The sequence below is a fragment of the Diabrotica undecimpunctata genome, chromosome 7 (assembly GCF_040954645.1).
Source record: "Diabrotica undecimpunctata isolate CICGRU chromosome 7, icDiaUnde3, whole genome shotgun sequence".
Classification (NCBI taxonomy): domain Eukaryota; kingdom Metazoa; phylum Arthropoda; class Insecta; order Coleoptera; family Chrysomelidae; genus Diabrotica; species Diabrotica undecimpunctata.
Genome location: NC_092809.1, coordinates 4,096,592 through 4,122,584, shown reverse-complemented (window position 1 = coordinate 4,122,584; position 25,993 = coordinate 4,096,592). Strand labels below are relative to the sequence as shown.

At 33.3% G+C, this 25,993-nt stretch overlaps 2 protein-coding genes across 3 annotated transcripts in view; one reads left to right on the top strand and one right to left on the bottom strand.

Annotated features, from left to right (window-relative positions):
• LOC140446148 (facilitated trehalose transporter Tret1-like) overlaps window positions 1-19,655 on the top strand; it is a 28,133-nt gene extending 8,478 nt beyond the window's left edge. The window contains exon 2 of the mRNA XM_072538677.1: window positions 18,514-19,655. Within this exon, the coding sequence (XP_072394778.1) occupies window positions 18,514-19,491 (978 nt within the window). The 3' untranslated portion in view covers window positions 19,492-19,655. The remainder of the gene's footprint in view (window positions 1-18,513) is intronic.
• LOC140444918 (facilitated trehalose transporter Tret1-like) overlaps window positions 1-25,993 on the bottom strand; it is a 148,623-nt gene that overhangs the window by 84,837 nt on the left and 37,793 nt on the right. Inside the window, exon 1 of one of the 2 annotated variants that reach the window (XM_072536613.1) lies at window positions 8,318-8,499. The exons of the other annotated variant lie outside the window; for it this stretch is intronic. The gene's annotated coding sequence lies outside the window, so the exon portion shown is untranslated. Of the gene's footprint in view, window positions 1-8,317; window positions 8,500-25,993 lie in introns of those variants that run through there. 2 annotated transcript variants of the gene reach the window in all.

Sequence of the window (25,993 nt, the reverse complement as noted above, 5' to 3'; positions counted from 1 at the left end):
GGAGGTTTGCAAGGCTCTAGGGGAGAACGGGATTGATATTTTGTGGGTAGGATATATAAAAAAAGGATGACCAATGTAAAAACTGTAGAGGGATAAAGTTAATAATAAACAACACATATAAATAACACATAATGAAAATATGGGAGAAATGTAGAGCAAATGTTAAGGAAAGAGATATCGATAAGAGAAGAACAGTTTGGGTATATGCCAGGAACATATGCCTTGCTTGCGTTGAGATAGTTGATAGATAAATACAGCGAGAAAGAACGAGAGCTACATTTGATATTTATAGAAATTGATATTTATCTTGAGCAAGCATACGACACAGTTCCTAGACAAGAGCTATGAAGATGTATGCGAGAAAAATGAGTTTTTGAGAAGTACGTAAGACTCCTGACGGATATGTATGAGGGAGATAACACCAAAGTAAGGACATGTGTCGGATTGACCGAAAATATTCCAGTGAAAGTTGGTTTTGCATCAAGACTCTTCACTGAGTCCATACCTATTTATTCTTGTTATCGATGTACTGACACAGAAAGTAAGGGAGGGCGAAAGGGAGGGGGATGAAAAACTAGGAAGAGTAGGAGAATTTAAATATCTTGACTCCTATATAACGAAAAATGGGACGCTAGATTGAGAAAGATTGAGCGGGGTACTTTGTGATAGAAAAATTGAGGAAGGTCTAAAAAAAAGATATGCAAAAGTGTGGTGAGGTCTGCGTTGGTGTAAGGCGGTGACGCGTCGCCTATAAACAAGATTCAGGAAAAGGAGATGGAGGTAGCTGAAATGAAAATGTTACGGTGCATGTTGCGTAAGACTAGAAGGGACAGGATCAGAAACGACTAAATAAGGGAAAGAGTCGAGATTACTATAGTCTTAAAAACGATTCAGAAACAAAGACTGCAATGGTTTGATTATGTCAGACATAGAAAAGAAAACTAAGTGGAACGAAGGATAGAGCTGTTAGCTTGTTGCAACTAGCAAGTTGATGGAAGAAGAGGTAGGGGAAAACCGAGGAAAGGATGGAACGACTGTGTAGCAGAGGACTTAGAAGAGAAAGCTTCGGGTGAAGAAGATCCGATGGACAGATATAAATAGCGACGAAGTGTAAGAAATAGGGAACCCTGAGAAGGAAAAAGACGAGAAAGAAGAAAAAGATGGATTTATTTTTAATTAAAAACAGCTACAATGAATGTGTAGTATTTTATTTCCTTTATATAATTTTACATCCTAATATAAAATAGTAAGGAAATACTAAACAATAAGTATCTCAAATAATACCGATACGAAATGAATTAAACTCTAAAAGTCATAAAGTATTCTTCGAAATAGAAGTAAATAAGGAAATTAGATATCGATACATATTCATTACAAAAAATAATTAGAAACTAATTACGACAGATATTAGATAGACATTAATTTCGTAATGTGTGTTATCGAACTGCTACTAAAAGAATTGTAAGGGCATTTGCCTACTGATAAATCAACATGAATAAATTAATAAAAGACACAAGCAAAAATTACAAAGAAAACAAACGTAATACCAATATCAGAATTTATTCTATTCTATGTGAGGTTTCTTCATAAAATAGAAAATTTAAATTAAGAAAAATAAGTAAAAGCGTGATGTTGTCCCATCTAGACCGGCGTTTTTACTTTGTTTAGGTTTATGTGCCTCTTCAATGATGTGTCCAATATTGTTGGATGCCGTATGTACCAAGCCCCCTACTAAGTACAAAGTGGACAAACGGTCCTTTTCAAATTGTTAGCCTTTTGTTTTATTTGGTTTAAACGCGTGGAAGATAGCTGTGGCTATGTCCTTACTTGGGATCAGGTATCATTGTGCAATGAGATTGGGGAACCACAGAAAACCAATCTCCCCCTGTCCCATCTTACATCGTAACCCTTTTATATACATCTGTATCAAGTTGACTAGTGTTTTTGGAAAGCCAAGTTCTTGCGTAGCTGTCCACCGTCTAACGCTGCATACTCGATCAAATGCCTGTTTAAAATCTATGAATATCTGATGAAATTCACGATCAAATTTCCAGCATTTTTCCATTATCTCTTTTATTGAGAATATCTGGTCAATAGTAGAGTGGACTGGATCTAAATCCGCATTGATAATTTAGAACAATTTCTTCTTCTGTGTAGGTTTTAGCTCTTTCTAGCAGGATGTTTGCGATGACTTTATAGGTGGAATTAGGGAGCGTTATTCCTCGGTAATTAATACACTGCTTTTTTATTGGTATGTAACATTTTTTTACCTTCTCGAATTATACTCCGGAGTTGCCCAAACCTTTTAACCTACTAACGTTCATATATTTTGTTTTGGCTTCATTAATTTTTAGGCCACTGTTATCTACCGCTTTTTCTATTAGATTCAATGCTGCTGTCACATCACTTCTGCTCTCAGATATGATATTAACGCTGTCAGCAAATGCTAGTATTTCTACACTTAACTGTTAATGTTTAAAGTTTTAATTGATATTATCATAGGCACAATTTTTTTTAGGATTTGCCTAAATGTAAGGATTTGATCTATTGTAGATTTGTCGATATTGTTTGATTTCTGCCTACAATATCCGCATTGGTGTGCCCTAACTATTTTTTCCTTCAATTTTATTCACAACACTCTTACACAACAAAATCTATAAAAATCAAGAGATAATTGACGCTTTCCATACTTAAAACTCACCCTGTACTTTGAAATGGAAAAAAAAAACAAAGCAATATTTTAAAAGTAATAAAAAATGCCTTCATTTTTTTGTTTGCGGTTGTTTTAACACAGGTTGTACAGTGATTTAGTCACGACATTTTTAACTACAAAATTATTATTATTTCTCTTATTTAATTGTCAAAATTTCACAAAAAACACATGGCTACCCTCATCCCCGGTGGCGGCACTGTTTTTTTCTTCAGTGTAATAAAGAACAAATAAAATTGGTCTCAATAGTGTGCACTCAAACTTCAAAATTGATGTTTTTTGACATAAAACAAGTGGATATTTTCTGTGGAAAGCGACATTCTAGAGGAAACGAAAAAAACTAATATTAGTATTCAAAAATGATGAAAACTACAATATAATAAGGTCTTAGTGTCTAAAACTTGATATTTAAAGAGAAATTATACGGAAATCTATAAGTGATACCGGAAATGACATCACTATAAAATAATGAAAATAAAATAGCCTTAAATGGAAATGTAGTATTCACCACACGGAAGAAAAAAATATTTGAAATAGGAAATATTCGTTGAAATAGATTTTTAGTTGTTTTCCATTCGTAATTGAAGTACTTTTATTTTAAATTAACAAGGAAAATGAAATTCCTGTAGTTGGCTGTATATCAAGAATCATAAAAGCTTTCATTTAAAAAATTCTTTATAAAAGGTATATAAATATACATATTCTAAAAATGCCCTTTTGGATTATATCCCGGAACGTTTTTGGACTCATAAGTTCATCATCAGTGCAGTTATTAGGTATACATGAGGAAAACTACTAAATATGTAGGTAAAAACCCTTTAAATGATGTTAACTTTGTTAGTTTATACATATTTGTCGATAAATTTAAATCATGTTGTAGTTTTAAACAGGTTTACTTCATGGTAACGTAAGACTCCCAGGCGTTGCAAACCCAAGAGAAGGTGTCTTTATGGGCACTCGATATGGGCAACTGAAGTACCGATAGCAACTCAGCAACTCAGAGTCTCAATAGAGACACCTTCCATGAAGTAATTGTGTTTAAAACTACAACATTATTTAAATTTATTGAGAAATATGTATTAATTAAGAAAGTTTACATCATTTAAAGGGATTTTACCCACATAGTTAGTGGATTTATTCATATGTACCTGTAAACTGCACTGACGATGGACTTATTAGTCCAAAAACGTTCCGTGATTTAACTCGAAAGGGCATTTTTAGAATATATATACCTTTTATAAAAGACTTTTTAAATGAAAGTTTAAACTTTTTAAACTTATGAAGATGCGGTAATTTTTTTAACACTTTAAAAAATATGCTACCTATGTTAATATTTATTATTTTTATTTATCAATAATACACACATTTTAGCATTGTTGTACTTTCCAAATAGTAATTACCACACATTTCGTAATTTTTAATTATATCACCATAACTATGTAATAAAATAGATAATCTTTCAAAAGTCTGAAATGTTCAAAAACTATTTTGCTTTATCGATTAACCTATCGTTAATATTTTTTAATGCGGCTTAAGTAGTTAGTAGACTAATGAATAACACAATAGAAGATAAAGTTTGACTACTAAGGTATTGAGAAGTACAGAAAAGTTGTTCAAAATTAAATTTTTTTATCAAAATGTCACCCTAAAGTAAAACATAATTTTTTTTTGACAAAAATTTATTTAAAAATCGAAGCAAAAAAAGCAACACACATATATATGTGTTTTCTCTTTTTTGTGCCATAACTTATTTCCACGAGGGTATAGATACAGCTGCGATCAATGAGTAGTTTACACCTTAATTTTTACATTGTAATACTGTAAAAGGCAAAGTTGTAATACTGTAAGAGATTATTGCTAGGTCCACAGAATCTCTGATCGAAACATTTCGATCACTAAGGGCGTCTGAACTTAGAATGGGATTAAAATTAAACGCACAGAAAACCAAGTATATGTGTTGTACTAGATCAGGCAACCAGATATCTAGACTATTAATTGATGATCTGGAACTGGAAGGTGTGAACACCTTCGTCTAACTGGGCTCGCTGCTGACCAAAAACAACAATGTCAGCGAAGAAATTAAAAGAAGAATAGTGCTTGCCAATAAATGCTATTATGGCTTGAGAAAACATATGGCCCTAAAACTACCCAGAAAAATTAAAGTTACCATATATAAAACACTAATAAGGCCAGTGTTAACATACGAGTCTGAAACGTGGTCACTTACACAGAACGACCAAGAATTGCTTTAACGTTTCGAGAGAAAAATTCTAAGGAAAATATATGGAGGAATCCAAGAACAGGGTTTGTGGCGTAGGCGCTACAACTTTGAGTTATATAGAAGTTTTGGGGAACCTGACGTTGTAAAATGTATTAAATTAGCACGCCTTCGATGGATAGGACATGTAATTAGGCGAGATGAAGATGCAACGATCAGAAAAATTTTTGACTGAAGAGGACCAGTGGGAAGACGAGCAAGAGGAAGACCAAAACTTATGTATCAACATAACATAGAGGATGATCTAAAATCCATTAGAGTTTAAGCATGGAGAAGAGTTGCCAGAGACAGGGGCGAATAAAAGATTGTTTTGAAGAATGCTTTGGCTCATAACGAGCTGTAATGCCACTGATGATGATGATGAATACTGTAAAATCGCATTGTCGTATAAATTTGCTAATTCTCATAGTGCTAATTTTACGCGTATTTAAAAATAAAATAGAAAGCTATTTAGCGAGTCCAAAGTGCCTAGAGTACATTTTAATCAGGCTCACAAACAAAAGCAATACACGAGTCCAAACTGCCTAGAATGTACTGGAATCACACGTAACAAACAAGAGCAATTGTTACATTTTGTCAAGTAAATTTTTTTATTTTGATTTTTTAATTTTAATCAACCTTTTCTGTCCTGGTCCGCCACTGGTAACGTCACTTTTACGTAAAATGGACGTTTAAACGAGGTAAAAATTCAAAATCAAAAAATCAAATTCAAAAAGCGACTGCTAGTTATGTAAGGGTGTAAACTATTCAATCACCACACCTGTACCTATAGGCATTGCTGTACAGAAAAAAATTTTGTCCTGTCTCTTCAAAGTGACGTTTGGTAAAAGTATTTAGTATTTACAGTATTTCAGATATCATTTTTTTAAATTCGCCACTCACACAATTTTTTGGTCATTTTCCCTATTTTTTCGCATTCACTGGCAAACAACGCTTGAAGTGACTGGCGACTTTATAACCAATTTTTATATTTTGCGATAAAAGTCGATACAAAAGAGTAAACAATTTGAAGAACCGTATATTACTTAAAATTAGTTTTAAAGCATTCTACAGTAGACCATTTTAAAGGTAATTATTTTTTCTTTCTATCTAATGTACCAATATATCTACATAAAACTCTGCAGAAAAGAGTTACAGAACAATTTTTGCGAAACAATTGCCCAAAAATGGTGTGGCAAAAAGTGGCAAATTTTCAAAACTCGTTTTTCGGACACTGTGAATTCTACAGACTTCTACTAAACGTCATTTTGAAGAAGAAGGATAAAAGTTTTTTTTTTGTAAAGCAATACCTATACCTATACACCCGTGGAAAAAAAGTTATGAGGCAAAAAATAAAAATCGCCTTTATTCTTGTTTTGTTTTTGTTTTTTTTTTTAATATATTTTTGTCAAAAAAAATTAATTTAAATTTAAAAGCTGACATTTGGATAGAAAATTTAATTTTACATAACTTTTCTGTAGATGTAAACTTTAAATGGTAGGACTCCGCTGTTTTATGGAGTCGCAATTGACATATACAATTGAGGAATAGGAAATAACTAGTTAGAACAAATGATACTGACTTTAGTCACAAAAAAATTGTATGTAGAGTACCACAAGGTTCAGTACTAGGTCCTCTACTTTTCCTTCTCTTTATAAATGACATCACTAACTTAAAAATCGATGGAAACATTTTTCTTTTTGCTGATAATACCAGTACTGAAGGAACTCTAATATTGCAACTCTTCATGCAATTATAACTTCTGATCTACTTAAAATAAAAACCTGGCTCGACTCTAATTTACTCTCTTTTAACGTGAATAAGACAGTAGCATTATGCTATAAAGGAGTTCTTCAGCCCTTGCTTCTTAATACCAGCCAGATCAGTATTGTTGATTCTATAAAATTTCTTGGTATTTTTATAGACAGCATCGATGTAAATGGTCCCTTTATATCGATTTGTTAAGTAAGAAACTAGCCTCAGCCTGCTATGTAATAAGATCTGTTTTGAAGGAAATCAATTTAGAATCTTCCAAAATAACACACTTTTTTTTGTTCAAGTCTTATCTTCGATATGGCCTTCCTTTTTGAAGTTCTAGGACAGCTGCCCAATCTGATGGTCTTTTTAAATTACAAAAAAGAGCAATACGGTATTTTTTTGGCATCAGTAGAATAACACATTGCAGAAGCTACTTTAAAAATCACCGGATTTTAACTCTTCCCTCTCTATATATTCTAGAAACTATATATTCTCTCTTTATATATTTTTAATTCGTAAACTCCTACATGTTTTTCCACCAAGACCTAATCATGACTACTTTACCAGAATTTCAAGCATTGATGTGTATTTACCGATTCCGTCCATTAAGTTAGTAAAGAAATCTATATTATATTCGGCAAAAAAATTATACAACCATCTCCCTTTGCAACTTAAATCTACAACTTCTTTCCTTAGGTTCCGTAAATTGACAAAAGCCTAACTATCTGAAAGACCATATTATTCAGTGGAAGAGTTTCTTAACGAATAACTAAGAAATTACAGTACGTTTATATAATATATATTTGGGTATCACATGCAGCAGCTTAAAGTTATTCGTAAACTAGTTCCTAATGTTTTATTATGCAATTTGCAATTTAGTGAAATTTTGCAATGGATTGTATATTTTATTATGTTTTATTCTGTGGTATTGTCGATTTATATAATTTTAATTAATATTAATTGTCATTGATATTTTTTTTACTTTTGTAAGCTTTGTCCATAAAATTGTTCAATTTTAAGTGACAATAAAGCATATTTTTATTCTATTCTATTCTATAGATGAGCGAAAAGATCCCAAAGATTGGATTTCGACACAATTATATTATAATATTAGCAGAATCATCAAAAATTAAACAAACCAAATAACAAAATAAAGGCTACTATGTACGATAAGTGAAAAATAAACAATATTTTTTTAGAAAAGAAATAAAAACACTTAATACACAACCGTAAGGATAAAAGTTAAGTATTTAGGACCGAGAATATCAATAGATTTTTGAGAAAATTATCAGCAAAAAGTAAAATTAAAAAAAAGTCAAGTAGATATGCCCAGTTTTCAAAATATTTTAGTTAAAAAATAAAAATAAAGGTTAACATTTTAGACAATAAATATGTCAAAATCATTTAAACCGCAAAATGGATTATTCAGTTTATATAAAGTTAACACTTATCATATATTTCCGCTCAAAGGTAAACTTCATTTTTTATTTAAAAAATGAATATAGTCAATCATCGTATAAATCCCACATTTTGTTAATTCTAAACAAAAAAGCAACACTAATTCAAATTTGAAAAATTACTCAAAAACTCACCTTGTATATATAACAAATAAACAAAATATAAAATACTGGAATCAGAACTTTGGTAAGAGTCACGAAAAATTTCCCAAAAATTTGAAAAATTTATACAAAATTTCTAAGTTGCACTTCACATAACACAGACGCCGGTATAAACAATCGAGTGTGACAAATCTCCCAGCCATGCTTGATAAATATATAAACTTAAGATTTTCACTGCACGCCTTCCCCTACTACAACTCAAATTAAAATGATAATGAAATTAATCAAATAGGCGGCCGCGATCAATTGGTTGTTGGAGTGGTAGTTTACATGAGTACTTCGGAAGGGCTTATCTCTTAATTTTATGCAGGTATAGCTACGAAAACAATCGAAAATCATGAGTTTACAAATTCCACACTATACTATTTTTTTTATTTATTGTATATAAAATTTATATATTTTTGAGACTTTTGGCTTTTATTAATGGTTTCTTATTTTTGTTCTTTCGTCTTTATCGACAGACTTATTTTAACATCAGTTTAACTTTTATTAATGTTGTACGACCACATTTGTCTTGGACATTCTATTGCCTTTTTTGAGTATACTTCATTCACAATTATAAGAACTGACTTATGCAGAATTTAAAAGTATCCCGCTGATAAAGTCGAAGTCATAAAGGGATTTGCCTCTTCAGGTAAATAGTAAAAAGGGCCGGCTTAACGAATTTTATATTTTATTTGTCATTTACATTACATATTTAATTTAAATAAATATCTAGATAATTAAGGGAAAAAATACATAAACTGATGGAGTATTAGAATTAATTAATTATTATATTTCCTGTCTCGATTCTTTATTAAATATATCCAAATTTTGAAAGTCATAAACAATTTTTGTTTTGTTAAAAAAATTGCAAGTGAAATAATAAAATGGTGAAGTGAAAATTAATGAAATTAATTAATGTAGCTAAATAGTACATATAGCTAAATATAATTATATTTTATACTTCATGTAAGGAAAGAAGTGTTTTAATTGTTAGTAAGGTATAAAGTATGTCTGAAAAAGTTGGCAACAAATGGGAAATTTCTTTATTATTAATTTCATAAAAAAAAACTATTCTTCATCAACATTTCTGCATTTCATAGAAATCAATAATCAATAATCAAATTTATAAAAGTTTGAGTGATATACACCGAAAATCAAAAATATTGATTTATGCTTAAAAGTGAAGTGCTTTTAAATTTAGGTGCAGCATAAAATGTTATTTTAATTTGGTTGTAGGATTTAAAAATTATTTTTTAATTTAGATTCATGGCCTTTTAATGATGTATCAGCAGGTGCATTAATTTTTAATTTTATTTCTAATTTACCTTATTCAATATACAAAATCAACAAATGCAAAAGTATTTTTTTATTTACTTTTTACTTTAAATGTATTATTTAATTATTAAAAGGCAATGAATCTAAACTTGGACATAATTTTTAATAGCTACAAACATTTTAAAATTACATTTTCTTGCATATCTAAATTTAAAATCACTTTCCTCTTCAGTATTAATTAATAATTTTGATTTTTCCTATCTACCACTTAATATTTTATAAGATTATCTGTTAATGATTTCTATGTGATGCATAACCTTTAATGAAGAATAATTTTTTTTCGTAAAATTATTAATAAAGAATATTTCCCATTTTTTGCCAACTTTTTCAGACATGAAACGGAAAACTTAAACATAACAAGTCAACATGAATAAATATGAACCTTTTAAAACGAGTAAATCGGTACTCACCGAAGGGACCTCAGACGTTAAGATACAATTAGCGTCTCTTTCTAAAGACAATGAAGTCGACTTTACTAAAGTAACAAGACATTTACTTAACACAGACACTACACAGTACTCCCCTGAGTTGGTGATACGTTATAGTCTAAAAAAATCATTATGAAATTGACTGGCCAGTGTGAAAACTAGTGCCAATAAAACACAAAATACACACAAAACATTTTCTTCGTTGAGAATAATGATTAATAACAATAATTATGGGAAAGTTGTATGTTTATAAAAAGAGTTTTTTGACATTATGCTTGAATGATAATATTTGATCTGATTATATATACCTATATACAGTTGTGCTATGCTTGGCTATTATGCCGGTCCTGCCAGCTTTGGTAGCTGTGATAATTATACAACAATAGAGTATTTACAAGGGATTATTCAGTTTTACAGCTGTTATTAAAATAACTTTTATAATGAGATACTAAATTTCTGGATACAGTATACCTACTATCTTTTTGTATTTTTTTTTAATTTTAATTTTAATTGTTATTTTTTTGGGTATCTTTCGTAGGATTTTCAGTTCTAATGTCTCTAATAATCGTTGTATTGTATTCGTATCTGTAGTTGTTTTTGTGGGATCATCACCGCAGGATTCCGCAGATATCCTTATGGTCAACCGGCCCCGGTCAAATATAGCAAAAGTTCGATCAATGATAGTTCTAAGTGCGTATATTAAGAAAGTCAATAGGACCAAGGCCTGAAAAACCGTTATTCTAAAGATACAGCTTTCTGAAGTTATTGGCTTCAGTTAGTCAGTGTATTCACAGTCAACTGAACGAAAATATTTATTTTCAAAGAACAGAGATGCTTTTCTTGTTGCATATTTTTACGCTGAATATGAACCAGTGGTCAAAAATAGATAGATCATATTTTAGTCTTCAGAAAACCGCCGAAAAGTGTTCGAAAAGTTGTAAAACAGCGATAGAAAATGTGCTGATAGAGAAACATAAGAATTAACATATTTTCATGGCACCTGGCAACAGCTTCAATAATTAAAAATGTATTAAACAAATGAAATGGTAGAAATGGAAGAAGAGTTTTATGCCATTCTATGATAACCAAGATGCATAACTGCAGGTATTTGTACCTTATTACGAATTGATTCTTATAGAGGTGCAAATACAGAAATATATCGTTTACTAAAAGACTTTTTGCATTAAATATCCACACAATCCTCAGTGGCTGGTTTAAAAATTAGAAAAATTGTTGAAAAATGTCTGAGTTCTGTACATGATCAAACTATATTTAATAATAGTGGCACACAAAGATTTAAAGCTGAAGACTTTTTTAAGTTTATACTATTTTTATAGTTGGTGAGTAACAGTTTAAGATCTGTAGATCAATAATGGAATGTACAAATATTGCTAGTTAAAGAACATCGTAAGTACAAGAAAAATCGTCATAGTGCTTTCCCAAGGGAAGTAATTTTTTTAGATGAAACATAGATGTGCCAAAGGAACCAAAATAAACTCTTGGCAGGATAGTAATATAAAAAGTGTACGCAAACCACAAGGTAACGATGGCAAACGTTACATTATTGTGCATACAGATTCTTTTAAAGGATTGGTCTAAGAATCAAGTTTACTTAATGTTTTCTTTAAACTCTTTATCGATGGACTATCATGGAGAAATGGTCATATCTGTACACAATAGATTTCTACACAGGAAATCTGAAATTTAGAGGAACCATCACTAATAGTAATGGATAATGCTCCTTACCAAAGTATGCTACTTGAAAAGCAACATTCCTATTGTTCCAGAAAAGACATAATCATTTGATCAAAAGCAAATAATATTAATTTCAGTGAAACACTTACAAGACCTGAATTGTTACAACTTGTCAAAATGAATAAAAAAGAAAATGTTTATGTTATTGATGAACTTTTAGGAGAACATGGTCATGATGTATTACAGCTACCACCCTATCATTGTGACTTTAATGCTATTGATTTAATTGGGCTAGTTGAATCATCATCATCAGTGGTGCTACAGCTCTAGTTGAGCCTTGACCTTCCCCAGTCTATTTCGCCAGTCGTTTCTGTTCATCGCCAACCGTTGCCAATTTGCCGCGCCGATTTTCCTTGCGTCCTCGTCCACACTGTCCCTCCATCTCAGTCGTGGTCTGCCTCTACTCCTATTTCCCACTGGGACCGATAATAGAGTTCGTCTGGGTGGGTAATTTTCATTTGCTCTTGACACATGTCTAGCCCATCTGAGCCTACCTATTTTTATGAAGGATATTACATCTCTACCATTTACTATTTTTTTATACTTCTCGTACAATTCGAAATTATATCGCCTTCTCCAAATACCATTCTCACAGAATGCGCCCATTATTCTTCTTAGTATCTTCCTTTCGAAGACGAGCAGAAGATTTGCGTCTGTTTTGGAGATGGTCCATGTTTCTGACCCATATGTCAGCACTGGTAGGATGAGTGTTCTATATATTATTAGTTTGGTTTTCTGGCTTAAATTTCTGTTTTTTAGCTGCTTGCTTAGTCCAAAATAACATTTGTTTGCTAGCAGTACCCTCCGTTTTACTTCTTCAGATGTGTCATTATCGTTTTTTATGAGAGAACCCAAATATGTAAACTTATTTACTACCTCAAAATTATATTGGTCTATACTGAAGTTTTCTTCGGCGTTTCTAGCTCTATCTCTGTTATTTGGAATAGATGCTAACATTTTGGTTTTTTCCTCGTTTATTTTAAAGCCCATATTTTGTGCGGCTGTCAAGAAGGTGGAAGTCATCTCTTTAAGTCCTCGTGTAGTACGTGCGATCAAATCCAGATCGTCAGCGTAAGCCATAATCTGCGTTGATTTATTAAAAATTGTTCCCCTATTGTGTAACTCGGCATCTCTTATAGTCTTTTCTAACGCTATATTAAAGAGAAGGCACGCCAGCGCGTCTCCCTGCCTTAACCCTGCATATGTTTCAAACGCTTGTGACATATCGCCTTGTATTTGCACTCTGCAGATCACTTTACTCATAGTTGTTTTTATGCGCCTTATTAATTTATTCTGTTGTACAAACTAAAAAATTAGCAGCATAGAAAAGCATCAAACAAATATCTGAATTTATTAAACTTACTTTCATTTTAAACCGCTTATTGCAGCTTAACGACATTTTTTACGTTTTATAAATATATATCAAATAATTAATTACGGTAGTAATAGTTATATTAATAACCAATAAATAATATAAGAACAACAATAACCTCACAAAAATTGTTTGGTAAATTCTTACGTATCGAAAAATTGTACGCTGGTGTAGTAGTCACTTCCGTTTATTTTCAATATTAACCTTAGGTACAGTTATAGTCAACAATTTGGAGTCAATATAAACATTAAGAAGACAAAGCTGATGATAAAAAGCAATAAAAGGACAACAGAAGGTCAACTCTACGTCAACCAATCCCCTGTAGAAAGAGTGACGCACTACAACTATCTCGGCACCATAATAAATGAAGAATGGACCAACAACCAGGAGAATAGAGCACGCATTCTAAAAGTTAGATCCACCTTCAATCGGATGGGGGCCTTCTTCAAGAGTCACAACCTCTCTCTTGGTATAAAAGTAAGAATGCGGCGATGCTACGTCTTCTCTGTCCTTTTTTATGGTGTGAATCGTGGACCTTGAACGAAGATATGTGCAGAAAACTGGAAGCATTTGAGATGTGGCTATATCGGAGAATACTTAAGATCCCGTGGACTGACCGAGTCACAAATGAGAAGGCCTTAGAAGAATAAATAAGGACCAAGAGGTACTGACCACCATCAAATCTAGAAAGTTACAATTCTTTGGACATATTATGCGAAATGAATCCAGATATGCTCTTCTTCAAGCCATCCTGCAAGCAAAAATATTTGGAAAACGAAGTCCAGGAAGAAGAAGAACATCTTGGTTAAAGAACCTCAGAATCTGGTTCAATACAACATCTGTGCAGCTTTTCTGCGCTGCTGCAGATAAGATAAAGATTGCCATGATGATCACCATCATTCGTAACGGATAGGCACATCAAGAAGAAGAAGAACTTTAGGTAGATATTAGACTTTGTTTTGACTACAAAGTTTTGATTGGATTCGTATGCATATCATTGATGACGCACGAGTAATCTTTTATTTTTCCGAGTGTAGTTATAAATGAAAATGTTAGGAATTACTAATTATGTTATCTAAAAACTTATAAAATATGCAAGGTATAATTTTAATAATTCAGCTGTTCCGTATATTTGCTTCGCAGTGTGTAATAAATAGACATTGTTTTCTGTGTACTTTGTTTACTATATTGATTAATAGATCTGTACTCTGTACCAAGGTCAGAACTATGGGAGGCAATGTACAAATTAGAAATACAGACGGAACTCATAGAAGCTACAAAAGCTCTGTATAAAGAAAATAAAGTGTCCATTAAAATGGGAACAAGAATCATAGGAGACTTCACCACAACAAAAGAGCTCCTGCAGGGTTGTTCCACATCTCCAACCCTATTCAAAATATACTTAGAGAAAGCCTTGACTACATGGAAAAGAAAATGCGAAGGCATGGGAGTACCGGTACGGAACGAATACCTATATACATTAAGTTTTGCAGACGATCAAGTAGTGATTGCACAAGACCAAGACGACCTCAGCTACATGATGAAGAAACTACAAGAAGAATATACCAAGGCTGGCCTAGATATTAACCTCGCGAAAACAGAGTACCTCTCTACAAGTGAAGAAGACATAGAAGATCTACAGATTGATGACAACGTAACAATCAAAGGAAAGGATAAATTCAAATACCTGGGGTTTATAATCACGAAAAAGGCAACAACAGAGGAAGAAATTACACAAAGATTAGGACAAACAAGAACAGCAATCCGACAACTTAACTCAGTATGGTGGGATAGACACCTAAATATGAAGACAAAAACGCAGATTTATAAAACATTAGTGCGAAGTATTATGACATATGGGGCTGAAAATTGGATCATAAACAAGAAAACCAGCAGTAAGATAGTAGCAACAGAGATGGAATGCCTGCGAAGATGCTGCAGTGTAACAAGAATGGATAGGAGAAGTAATGACGAAATAAAGCAAAGAACATCAATAGAAACAGACATACTAACATATATAGAACAAAAAAGACTAAAGTGGTATGGACATGTAAGAAGAACTAGCGACAGCAGATGGATAAAGAAAATAACCGAATGGAGCCCCATAGGAAGGAGGAAAAGAGGACGACCCCGAAAATCCTGGAGGAACGAAGTAGACGACGCCATGAGTAAGAGAGGACTAAACGATGGAGAATGGAACAACAGAGAGAGATGGAAACGGTTGAGCGAGGGAAGGCAGTGAATACTGTAGAATCCCTAAATATATATATATATATATATATATATATATATATATATATATATATATATATATATATTAATAGATAGTCCTATTTATCCATATATTTTATTTACTGAACTTCTTAACATATTCCTAGAGCTCTGTCTATGCTGACGTTTGACCTAAGAATTTATTTGTTGAGTTTTGATAAGTTCGGAATTTTCTACAATAAGTATTTCTTTATTGCTCACGATAATATATTTCGATAAAGATTTTAAGATATAAAGTCGTCACACTAATTGTTTCTGCAGAATATTTATTCAATTGAATGTAAAATTTAATGGATTTGATAAACGATTATCTTCTAAATTAATATTGTTAAATAGCTTTCCTAATTATCTTAATAATTGAAAATGTAGTTTAAATATTATATTTTAGTATGTTTAAGAACAGCTTTTTTTTGAATTTTTAATTAATAGTGTTCTTCTTGTAATAACGAGCCTAATTAATAGGGTAAATAATAGGGTAAATGAAGAATAAATATTATTATAATATTAATGTAGTATCATTCTTAATAAATGACTAGATCATCATCCGTTTGCGCTACTGGCCTTGGTGATCCATGGCCTGCCTGAAAACATTCTTTTATCCTTCCCTGTCGAGTGTCTATTTTTTCCATCCCCTTACTCCGATCTGCCTTAAATCATCCAGCGCCTAGTCCAGATACCTGAGTTTAGGTTGCCCCCTTCTTCTTCTTCCAACCCGCCTATTTAGCATGGTTTTTTAGAAGGATCACTATCATCCATCCGCATAACGTGGCCCATCCATCTTAGGCGGTTTATTTTGATGGTTTTTACAATATCTGCTTCACCAGACAAACTATCTTATTCTTCTTCTTCTCGTAGCACTACAACTCGGGGTGGGTTTTGGCTAATTGCACAACTTGCTTTCATCTTGAACGGTCGTCCATAATAGTTGGGTCAGTGGGTAGTCCCATTGTTCTTAAATCTGACCATATATTGTCTCTCCATCGCATTCGTGGACGTCCTAAGGGTCTTCTTTCTGTGGAGGCTTCCTCCCATATTAACTTGGCAAGGCGGTTATTAGGGAGTCTATGAACGTGGCCAGCCCATCTTAGACGTTGGGATTTAATCTCTTGGACGATATCGCTCGCTCTATACATCTGCTTGACCTCAGAGTTTGTCTTCATTCGGTATTGGTTGCTATTATTGTCGTGATAAGGCCCAAAGATTCTTCTCTTTGAGAGGATTTTCCTCTCAAAACATCTAAGTTTTCTTTCAGTTTCTTTGGTCAGGGTCCACGTCTCACACCCATACATGAGCACCGGTCATGTATGGATGTGTCAAAAACTATAGAGTTCAAAATTAAAGCGCCTTCTCTACAGACCCAACTCGTTAATTCCGCCATATATGGTCCTCAATACTTTGCAAAATAAGCAATATATTAAATGATATGTAGTCATAAAAAGTAATTAATATTGTTTTCACGCATTCTCATATTTCTCATATCTTCATCGATATTATAAGGAACCTTGTTCTGGATCTTTCTCTTCTTCTTTGACCAATGGGTCCAAAATAGCATCTGTTGGCCGTGCATATTCTGCGTTTTACCTCTGCGGTAGTATTATTTTCAGTGTTAGGGAGCGCTTCCAGATATACAAATTCGTTTACTGCTTCGATGACGTTATTTTCTATTTGAACATACTTAGTTTTTTTGGTGTTTATTATTAAACCCATTTTTGTAGATTCTTTTAGTGCTATATACGCTTCTCGTATAGCGTTTTCTGTCCTCCTAAAAATATTGACATAATCACCATAGGCCAGCATGTGCACTGATTTATTACATGTTGAACCGGTGGTTGTAATTTGTGACCCACGTATAACTTTTTTCAGAGTCAGATTAAACAGATTGTAGGAGAGAGGATCTCCCTCGCGCAGCCCGTTATTTGTTTTTAAAGGTTCAAACAGTGCGCCCTAAATTCGTACTCTACATTCAACTTTTCCAAAAGTTAGTTATGTTGAATTTGCCAACTGATTTGCTTTTCCTAGCTCTTTCATTGCTTTGAACATTTCTCTTCTATTCACATAGTCGTAGGCTGCTTTGTAGTCTATAAATATGTGATGAGTATCAATTCCATATTCCAGTGGTTTTTTCCAAAATTTGTTTCAGGGTTGCAATCTGATGAATTGTCGATTTACCACCTCTGAAACCAGCCTGGTAGTTTCCTACTATTTGTTCTCATTTGGTGCCATACGGTGACATAGTACTGTGGAAAATATTTTATTTGCTGCATATATCTCCTTTTTTGTGTATGGTGCAAAGTATTCCAATATTTCAATCATTGGGGAGAGATTTCTGTGTTCATATTTCTTTTATAAGCTGCTGTAATGTCACTATTGTATCATAGCAAGGATCACGAACAAGGAAGTTCTAGAAAAAATGAAGAAGGAACCAGAGATTGTGTTTACGATCAAACGCATAAAATTGCAATATCTGGGACACGTTATGAGAAATCAGCACCGTTACTCCCTGCTGCAGTCTATATTGCAAGGTAAAGTCAAAGGTAAGAGAGGACCCGGTAGAAGGAGAATATCACGGCTGCGGAATTTAAGAACATGGTTTAAGAAAACCTCAATGGAGCTGTTTCGAGCCGCAGCGAACAAGGTCATGATTGCCAATATGATTTCCAACATCCGAAATATATAGGAACCAGAAGAAGAAGAATTCGATCAAACCAACTTATCCGCAATATTCGTCGTTATTCTCAAATTTTTTTTATTAGTGTTTTTGTAAGATTCCAGCTCTCAGAAAAGGTTGTTTTAAATATATTAACATAACAATAGATTTTTGTAAAACAGTGTTAAAAAGTGTTAAAAATGTTATTAAGTAGCTAATAAATGGTTTTTTCATTTTAGAAATGTCTCAGGCTTGCTACACCTACGTAGGAGAAATTTCCACATCTGAAAATAGAGGTTTTATGCAAACTCTGGGGCCAATATGCGCCTCTTTCGGAATTCTACTTACATACACTCTCGGTTACATCATAAATTAGGCAACAGTAGCCTACATTAGCATAGCTTTTGCTCTTTTCTCTGCTGTAGTTATCCAACTTATACCAGAGAGCCCATCCTATTTGTTGAAACACGAACGAATATCAGATGCCTTCAACACGTTGCTGTGGTTCAGAGGAAACAATGCAGTAGCTCAACAAGAAATTGACAGATTCCAAGAAAATCAAAAGGAAAGCAACAGTAAAAATATGACTTTTAAAGAAATGTACTTCGGTCCACAGACTGTAAAACCGTTTTTAATTTTAGTAGGTCTTTTTACGCTGCAAGAATTTTCTGGCATTTATACTTTATTAATGTATGCAGTTAATTTCTTTAAAGAAACTCATGTACCTCTAAATGATTATGTAGCTTCTATTATTGTCGGAGCAATAAGATTTTCTATGTCTGTCGTCATAGCTTATCTTATAAATATCTATGGCAGAAAGACATTATGGACGATGTCGAGTATTGGTATGGCTCTTACCATGTCAGTAGTTGCAATATACGTAAAATATTATGAAATATACCCAGACAAAGAAAAAATTGTTAGCTACTTGCCATTAATAGGTGTCATGTTAAACGTAGCATTCAGTATGGTGGGCATGCTTCCCGTTCCGTGGGTCATGGTAGGAGAAATGTTCCCCTTGAAAGTCAGACCCATAATGTCCGGAATAGTGGTGAGCTTGGCGCAAATATTGATATTTATTTGTGCAAAGATTTATATTAATATGAACGACGCTTTGAACTTTAGCGGAACTTTAATAGTATTTGTAGTAGCTTCAATTTTAGCTGCTATTTACTCAAAGACTATACTAACAGAAACTAAAAATAAGACTTTAGAAGAAATCGAAGCTCATTTTAGAGAAAACAAAAAAGTGAGTCCAGTTGATACTATCGAGGGTGTCGATAACACAGGTTTTGATAATTCTTCTGAAGATGTAAAGAAAGCAGATGCTGTCAGTATAGCTATAGAAACATAGTTAATAATTGTTACTAGATTTTTTTACTTTTATAAGCAAATTTGTGATTCCTATTACCAATAAGTATTAGACTAAGGATTCAAAGTACTTTGTACTGGTTCTTATAGAACTACCTTATTTATTTTATTGTATATATTTAAATAAATTGTTTTTTTTTTATTTAAGTGTGTTTACGATCAAACGCATAAAATTGCAATATCTGGGACACGTTATGAGAAATCAGCACCGTTACTCCCTGCTGCAGTCTATATTGCAAAGTAAAGTCAAAGGTAAGCGAGGACCCGGTAGAAGGAGAATATCATGGCTGCGGAATTTAAGAACATGGTTTAAGAAAACCTCAACGGAGCTGTTTCGAGCCGCAGCGAGCAAGGTCATGATTGCCAATATGATTTCCAACATCCGAAACGGATAGGAACCAGAAGAAGAAGAAGAAGCTACCTTCTTTATATAGCTCAGCTGGGAGATTATCTATTCAGGGTGATTTGTTTTTGGCTAGTTTTTTAACTGCATCTTTACCTTCAAGAATTGTTGGTGGTTCCTCTTACCTCTTGTCTGTTCCCCTTACCTCATTTTTTTTGTCGTCCAGGTTTTCTTCTTTTTCCTCTATATTAAGTGCCCTCTATTAAAGTATTTTACGCATCTATTCAATACATCTTTCCTAGTTGTTAATAGGTTGCCATTTTGACTTCTGCATTTTCTTATGGTTGCCTTGAATTATTTTCTGTGGATCTTAACTTTCTTATAGATTGCTCTGAATTCTTTCTCTCTGTTGAGGTTTTCTATATATTTAAGTTCTTTATTTAGATGGATTCTTTTTTTCTTTTGTGTATTCTCTTTTTTCTTTTCTTTTTATCTGATAATTCTCTACAGTTATTCTAGTTCGTCGGGTACGGATCTTTGTCTAGGCTTCATTTTCTTCTTTTGTTGTGCATTCATCGTCAATCCAATGATTTTTACATTAAACCATATTCTACAATTAATCTCTTGTCAAATTGAGTAAATCGCTGTATTATTTCAACAAAATGATGCCTGGAAAACAATCCTTGAAGTGGCGTATGAACTTTATATTCCTAAAATCACAGTATAGAATAATTAAGCATTATGTGGAAACAGAAAGTATCTTAGATAAAAAAAGTAAAAGTCCGCTTCGTCCAAAACTATTTACTGATGGGAATAGAAGCATATTAGTAAAAATTTCCGAATAAGGTTGAGTCGAGGAGTTGTGCTAAATGGAGTCATGAAACTGAGAAAGTTTGTCAAGGAAATGCTGTCACAAGTGGATAAATAAATCTCAATTCAAGTTTTATAATATTGAATTTCAGGTAATAATTTAAAAGTATACTCGTTGAAAAAATAACATTTTCTTATAGGCAAAGGAAAATCCAGTGTTAGCAGCAAAACAAAAGCAAGCCAGGCTCAGGTGGGCAAAATCTAAACTTTCTGGGCCGGTAGGAGATTGGCCTTGAGTAATTTTTGGTGGCTTCGCCGATTTATTCTCGCTATGAACGAGACTTTTCACAAGGACTGTTTGAAACGGCTCAAAATTTCCTAAAGTAGTGATGATTTTAATGTATGGCATTTTCAGGGTTAGAATGTTTTAAATTTGTGTGTGTATGTGTGTTTGTGTTTGTGTGTGTGTAGATAGTGGATGGCATTAGAACATGTCTATTTGCCACAAAATAATTGTATTTTTTATTATTATTTAGGATAGGATAAAGATAAAAAACATGGCTACTCGTTTCTTGTCTAGGGACCCATCAAGACATTTTTATTAAGACAAACTAGACTAGGTCACGGGCAGGAGGTATTGACAAATGGGGTAAAACAGAGGTTTGGATTCTAATTACATAATGTTTGTAAATACATATATATTTAACCATACATGAGCTAAATATCTATTTTTGCTTCTAAAACAAACTTGATTAATATGTTGTATATTTCTTTCTCTTGTTGTGCTAATAAAGTAGTTATGTTAGTTGGTAGACTTACAAACTTTTTCAGTTTTTGGTACAGCATATCTGTATGTGCAGTATATTTTTGACACTCTAACAAAACGTGATTTATATCGGCTAAAGGTTTTTCTGAACAGTGAGGACAACACGGAGAATCTAAGATACCAATCCTAAACAAATGTGCTGGAAAGCGACCATGATTAAGTTTTAAACTTGATATAATTGATGACTTATATCTATTATAATCCCACGAATTAATGTGAGGAATGTTCGTCGGTAAAACTGGTTGAAGTTGAAAATAGAGGTTCTTTGATGTAGTTGAAAATGTACTGTACTGAGCTTCCCATCTAACCCTAACATCAGAATGTTTTAAATTTAGTGAGGGTGTTATTGAATATGAACAAATTTAAAATAGCCTACTATCAAGCATTGTAAAATTTAGTGTTGGCGAGAATTATATTTTTAGCAGGACGAAGCGGCCTGTTATATGGCAAAAACCGCAGAAAGTTGGTTTATAAACCATAAGAGAACCTTTCTTGACCTTTTAACAATCCTGATCCAACTTTTACTTTTTTGTGTCTGGATCCGACTACAGTTTTTCTGCCCAATATCGGGATACGTCTACACCCTTTGTATTTGCGAGCCATAAGTCATCGAGGGTGCACTGTGATGGGCAAAGTCTGCATACACTCAGGTGCTCCACGTTCTGTATTTCCCCACATTCACAAAGTGCGTCGCTGTCTGTCTTGATGCCCCATTTAATGAGGTTCTGTTTTACAGGGGCAACAACTGTGCATATGCGATTGAGTGTCCGCCAGGTTCTCCAGTCCAGGTTCATTCCATTAGGTCGTTCTGGATGTAGGGGGAACAGTTCGGGTGGTTCGACGCTGATATTTCTCATAAACCTTATCCTTGATTTAAGTCGGCTGATTCCTGGCGGTTCGTCAAACCCGTATAATTGGTGCCTTTCATCGAAAGTTTGCCTGAACTTCTCCACATATTGTGAATCTACGGTCGTCTAGTGATGCAAATCCAGCTACCCGGTACAGTAGGGGTAGAAAGGTGGGCTTCGATCCAAATGTCATTTAAACTTTAAACAATAAAGCATAAAATGAAAAAGGCTAAGAAAGAGCTCACAGCAGACAATACACAAACTTTAAGCCAAAATAGAGCAGATTAGGGATGAATTAGACGTGAACAGTGTAGATCTTTAATTATTTTAGATAAAATCTACTAATCAGATCCTGATAACAGGATAAGAATGTCTGTGAAATATGCAATAAAATTGTTTTTGCATTTTTTATTGAAATATTTATTTTTTAATAAAAACACAAAAACGAGTATATGCAATATTCTTAATTACAAAATATCCATTATTTCCAATTAAACTGAAATCATATTTGGTAATAAAAATATATTTTTATTATTATTTGGTATTTCTCAACTTAAATTGTTGTAAAAATATGACAGTATGTGTAAACACTTAAATAATTATTGTCTGTACTGAATAGTAAAAGTCTGAAACCAAAAAGCTGTTAAAATAATTTCAACTAATTCTTGTATAATTATATATACGGAAACCTAAAATGGTATCAGAAGATATCTAGATCGTCAGAATTGTTCACAAAATACAAATTCTAATTTAGCCCAGTTTGCTTGGCTAAGATAGGAAATTTTTGCACTTGACGTCCTGAAAAACACAATATTGGATTCTGTAGCCATACCAATTCTGAAATCAAAAAATTAAACTCCTTTGAGATGTGATGCTACAGGAGAATCCACAGAATATCGTGGACTGAAAAAGTAACTAATATAGAGGTGTTACAAAGAATGAAGAAAGAATGTGAAGTCATAAAAACTGTTAAAATTAGAAAGATTCAATATCTGGGTCATATAATGAGGGGCGAGAAGTACGTATTACTTAGATTAATTATGCAAGGGAAGATACAAGGGAAGAGAAACCCAGGAAGACGCAAAATATCCTGGCTAAGAAATTTGAGAGAGTGGTTCGGTTGCAGCTCATTAGAATTGTTATTGCGCGGCCAATAAAATTAAAATAGCGATGATGATTTCCAACTTTCGATAGGAGAAGGAACCTGAAAAAGAAGCCATACCAACTGCAAATTACAAATAATTTTTAATTGCATAACGTATGGTCCTAAAGTTTTGGGAAAAATTTCACCTGGTCTGATTGAAAAGCAAAATGTATTTAACAAAGAAGGCCATAGAATTGAAATGTCATCAGTTATTGACATTTAATAAACAAAGCAGAATATTTTGGTTTGTGCTCTGCAAAATGTCTTATAAAATTGATATTCGTCGAGGTGTTTATAATATGGTTGGGCGAATATCGAAACGAGATATTGTTAATAATTATCGAGATCAAAACATAAGCAAATCGACAATTTATCGCACAATCAGAGAATGTGAAGAAGGGACACCATGTGTTAACTTGCGTAAAAGTCGCCGACCACGGATTTTGAACCATATAAGAGAGGCAAGACTGATTGAAGCAGCTAAGAACAAAATTGGGGTCTCACAACGAAAACTGGCCAGAAGATTTCATGTTGGAAAGACTACAGTATACAGGACCCTATCAGTTACAATATTATCTACCGGAAAAAAAAGGAAAACTCCAAAATACACAGAGGATCAATTAGAGAGAATTCCGAGATGTTGCCGCGCGTTGAGGCGAGTGCATTTCGTCAACAAGTCGAAACTTTACTTTACCTTTGTACCGAAAGCAGACAATCCCCCCCAACCTACCTCAAACTCGTCCAATTGAAGAGTGCTGGGCAATATTAAGTCGGAAAGTCTATAATAACGGATGGGAAGCACAAAATCAGGAACAGTTAAGACGCCGCATATATACAAAAATTAGAGAAATTGACGCCGAGGTCGTCCAAAGGATGATGCAACGTGTCAGGGGAATTATTAGGCAAATCGAAAATAATGGTCCCTTGTCTGTCATTTGAATTTTGATTTATAATAAGGATAGTTAAGTTAAATTGTTGAATAATTTAATAAAAATATAAGATTATTGTGGTCAGAGTTATATGCTTTTGAAATTTTTCTCAAAACTTTAGGACCATACGTTATTAGTCATAATAGGCCTCTTTGTCTTTTGCTTGTTTTATATAAGCGGACTTGATCTGTAACTAGCTCTTGGTTATAGATCTCCATACAACTTCGCTTTTAATGGTACCGTAAAGTATTGATATGCTACTCGTTGATTAGATACTTAAATATTTGGGTACTCTCCGCAAAATTCGTCATACAGCAGTTGTCCAGCCAGCACCTTCAACCTTGTTGTTCTTCTTGTTGTTGCGCTGTAGCTAGTTGTATGGCTGGGGCTCGCCTGTTTAACACTCTCTTAACGACGTACCGCATGCTGCCACGTCAATAGTTCCTCTTAGGTAATTAAATTGGCAATTCGTTGTGTGTCCTTGATAACGTTGTTTTGATAACTTATATTATGAATACCGAAACTTCTCATACTGCCCTGCATTTATCGTATTTTCGTCCATACATGGGCAGAAGGGGTGTTGGAATTTAGTGACGAAGTATATTCTCTCGGTGTCGGCCGATATGCGCTCGACCGTTTACGCCCTTACCTGAAATTGGGAATAAAAAATTGTCTATTTATTGCAGCTTCTGGATATATGCCAATGTCCTTAAACACAACCCCTTGTATCTTTATATTTCTGTAAAGTTTTGGATATTCTTTCATCAAGATTAATATATGTTTTCTTGTGCCGCTTTCCTTCTAGATTGAAAGTAAATCGATCATAAAGGTGATCACAATATTCTGCTTCTTTAACCAGTCACTTCACTAATTGGAATACATTGGTCTTATTAATGTATTCAGACGATGATTCCAACCTTCTAAAACGTTATTACTGCGATGTCTTTAATCATGGCAATTCCACATTTCCTTGGTAATGTGAGTATTTTCTAACGATTGTTTGACAAACTAGTCATAAAACTGTTCCATTTTTTCAGAAATAGTAGTTGTCAGTGTATTCAGAAACAAGTCCAATATTTTCAACATTTTTCCATATACATTGATTGAAATGAAAATTACAACCAGAAATTTTGGCTTCGGGAAAATAATTTTCTAAGGCACCAATCACTGCCTGTTTAAAATCCAGTTTTATAAGAGATGGTTTTCAATTTGGTAGTTTCTCTTTCATTAATGAACATAACATATCGTATGTCTCTTTGGTTTTGTTAGGAAGTAACGCAAATATCAATAGAATTGTATTTGTCTCCCCTGACGTACTACCAATATCGATATGAACGGTATATATTTGACTAAATTGCTTACTGCAGCTTTTGAATGTTCCATCCATAAATACAGTGTCTTTACTGTTAACCAAAATCTCCCTAGCTTTGTTGCTGGCAAACACCAAGATTCTGTATCCCGAGGGAGTGGTCTTGTCGATAAATAAAAATTTCGTTTTGTCGCTCATTGTAATAATTTCTTCTGGAAATACTATTTAGGATGCTGCCGCTGGATCTGTGAGCAACCCACGCGCACGTTTTCTACA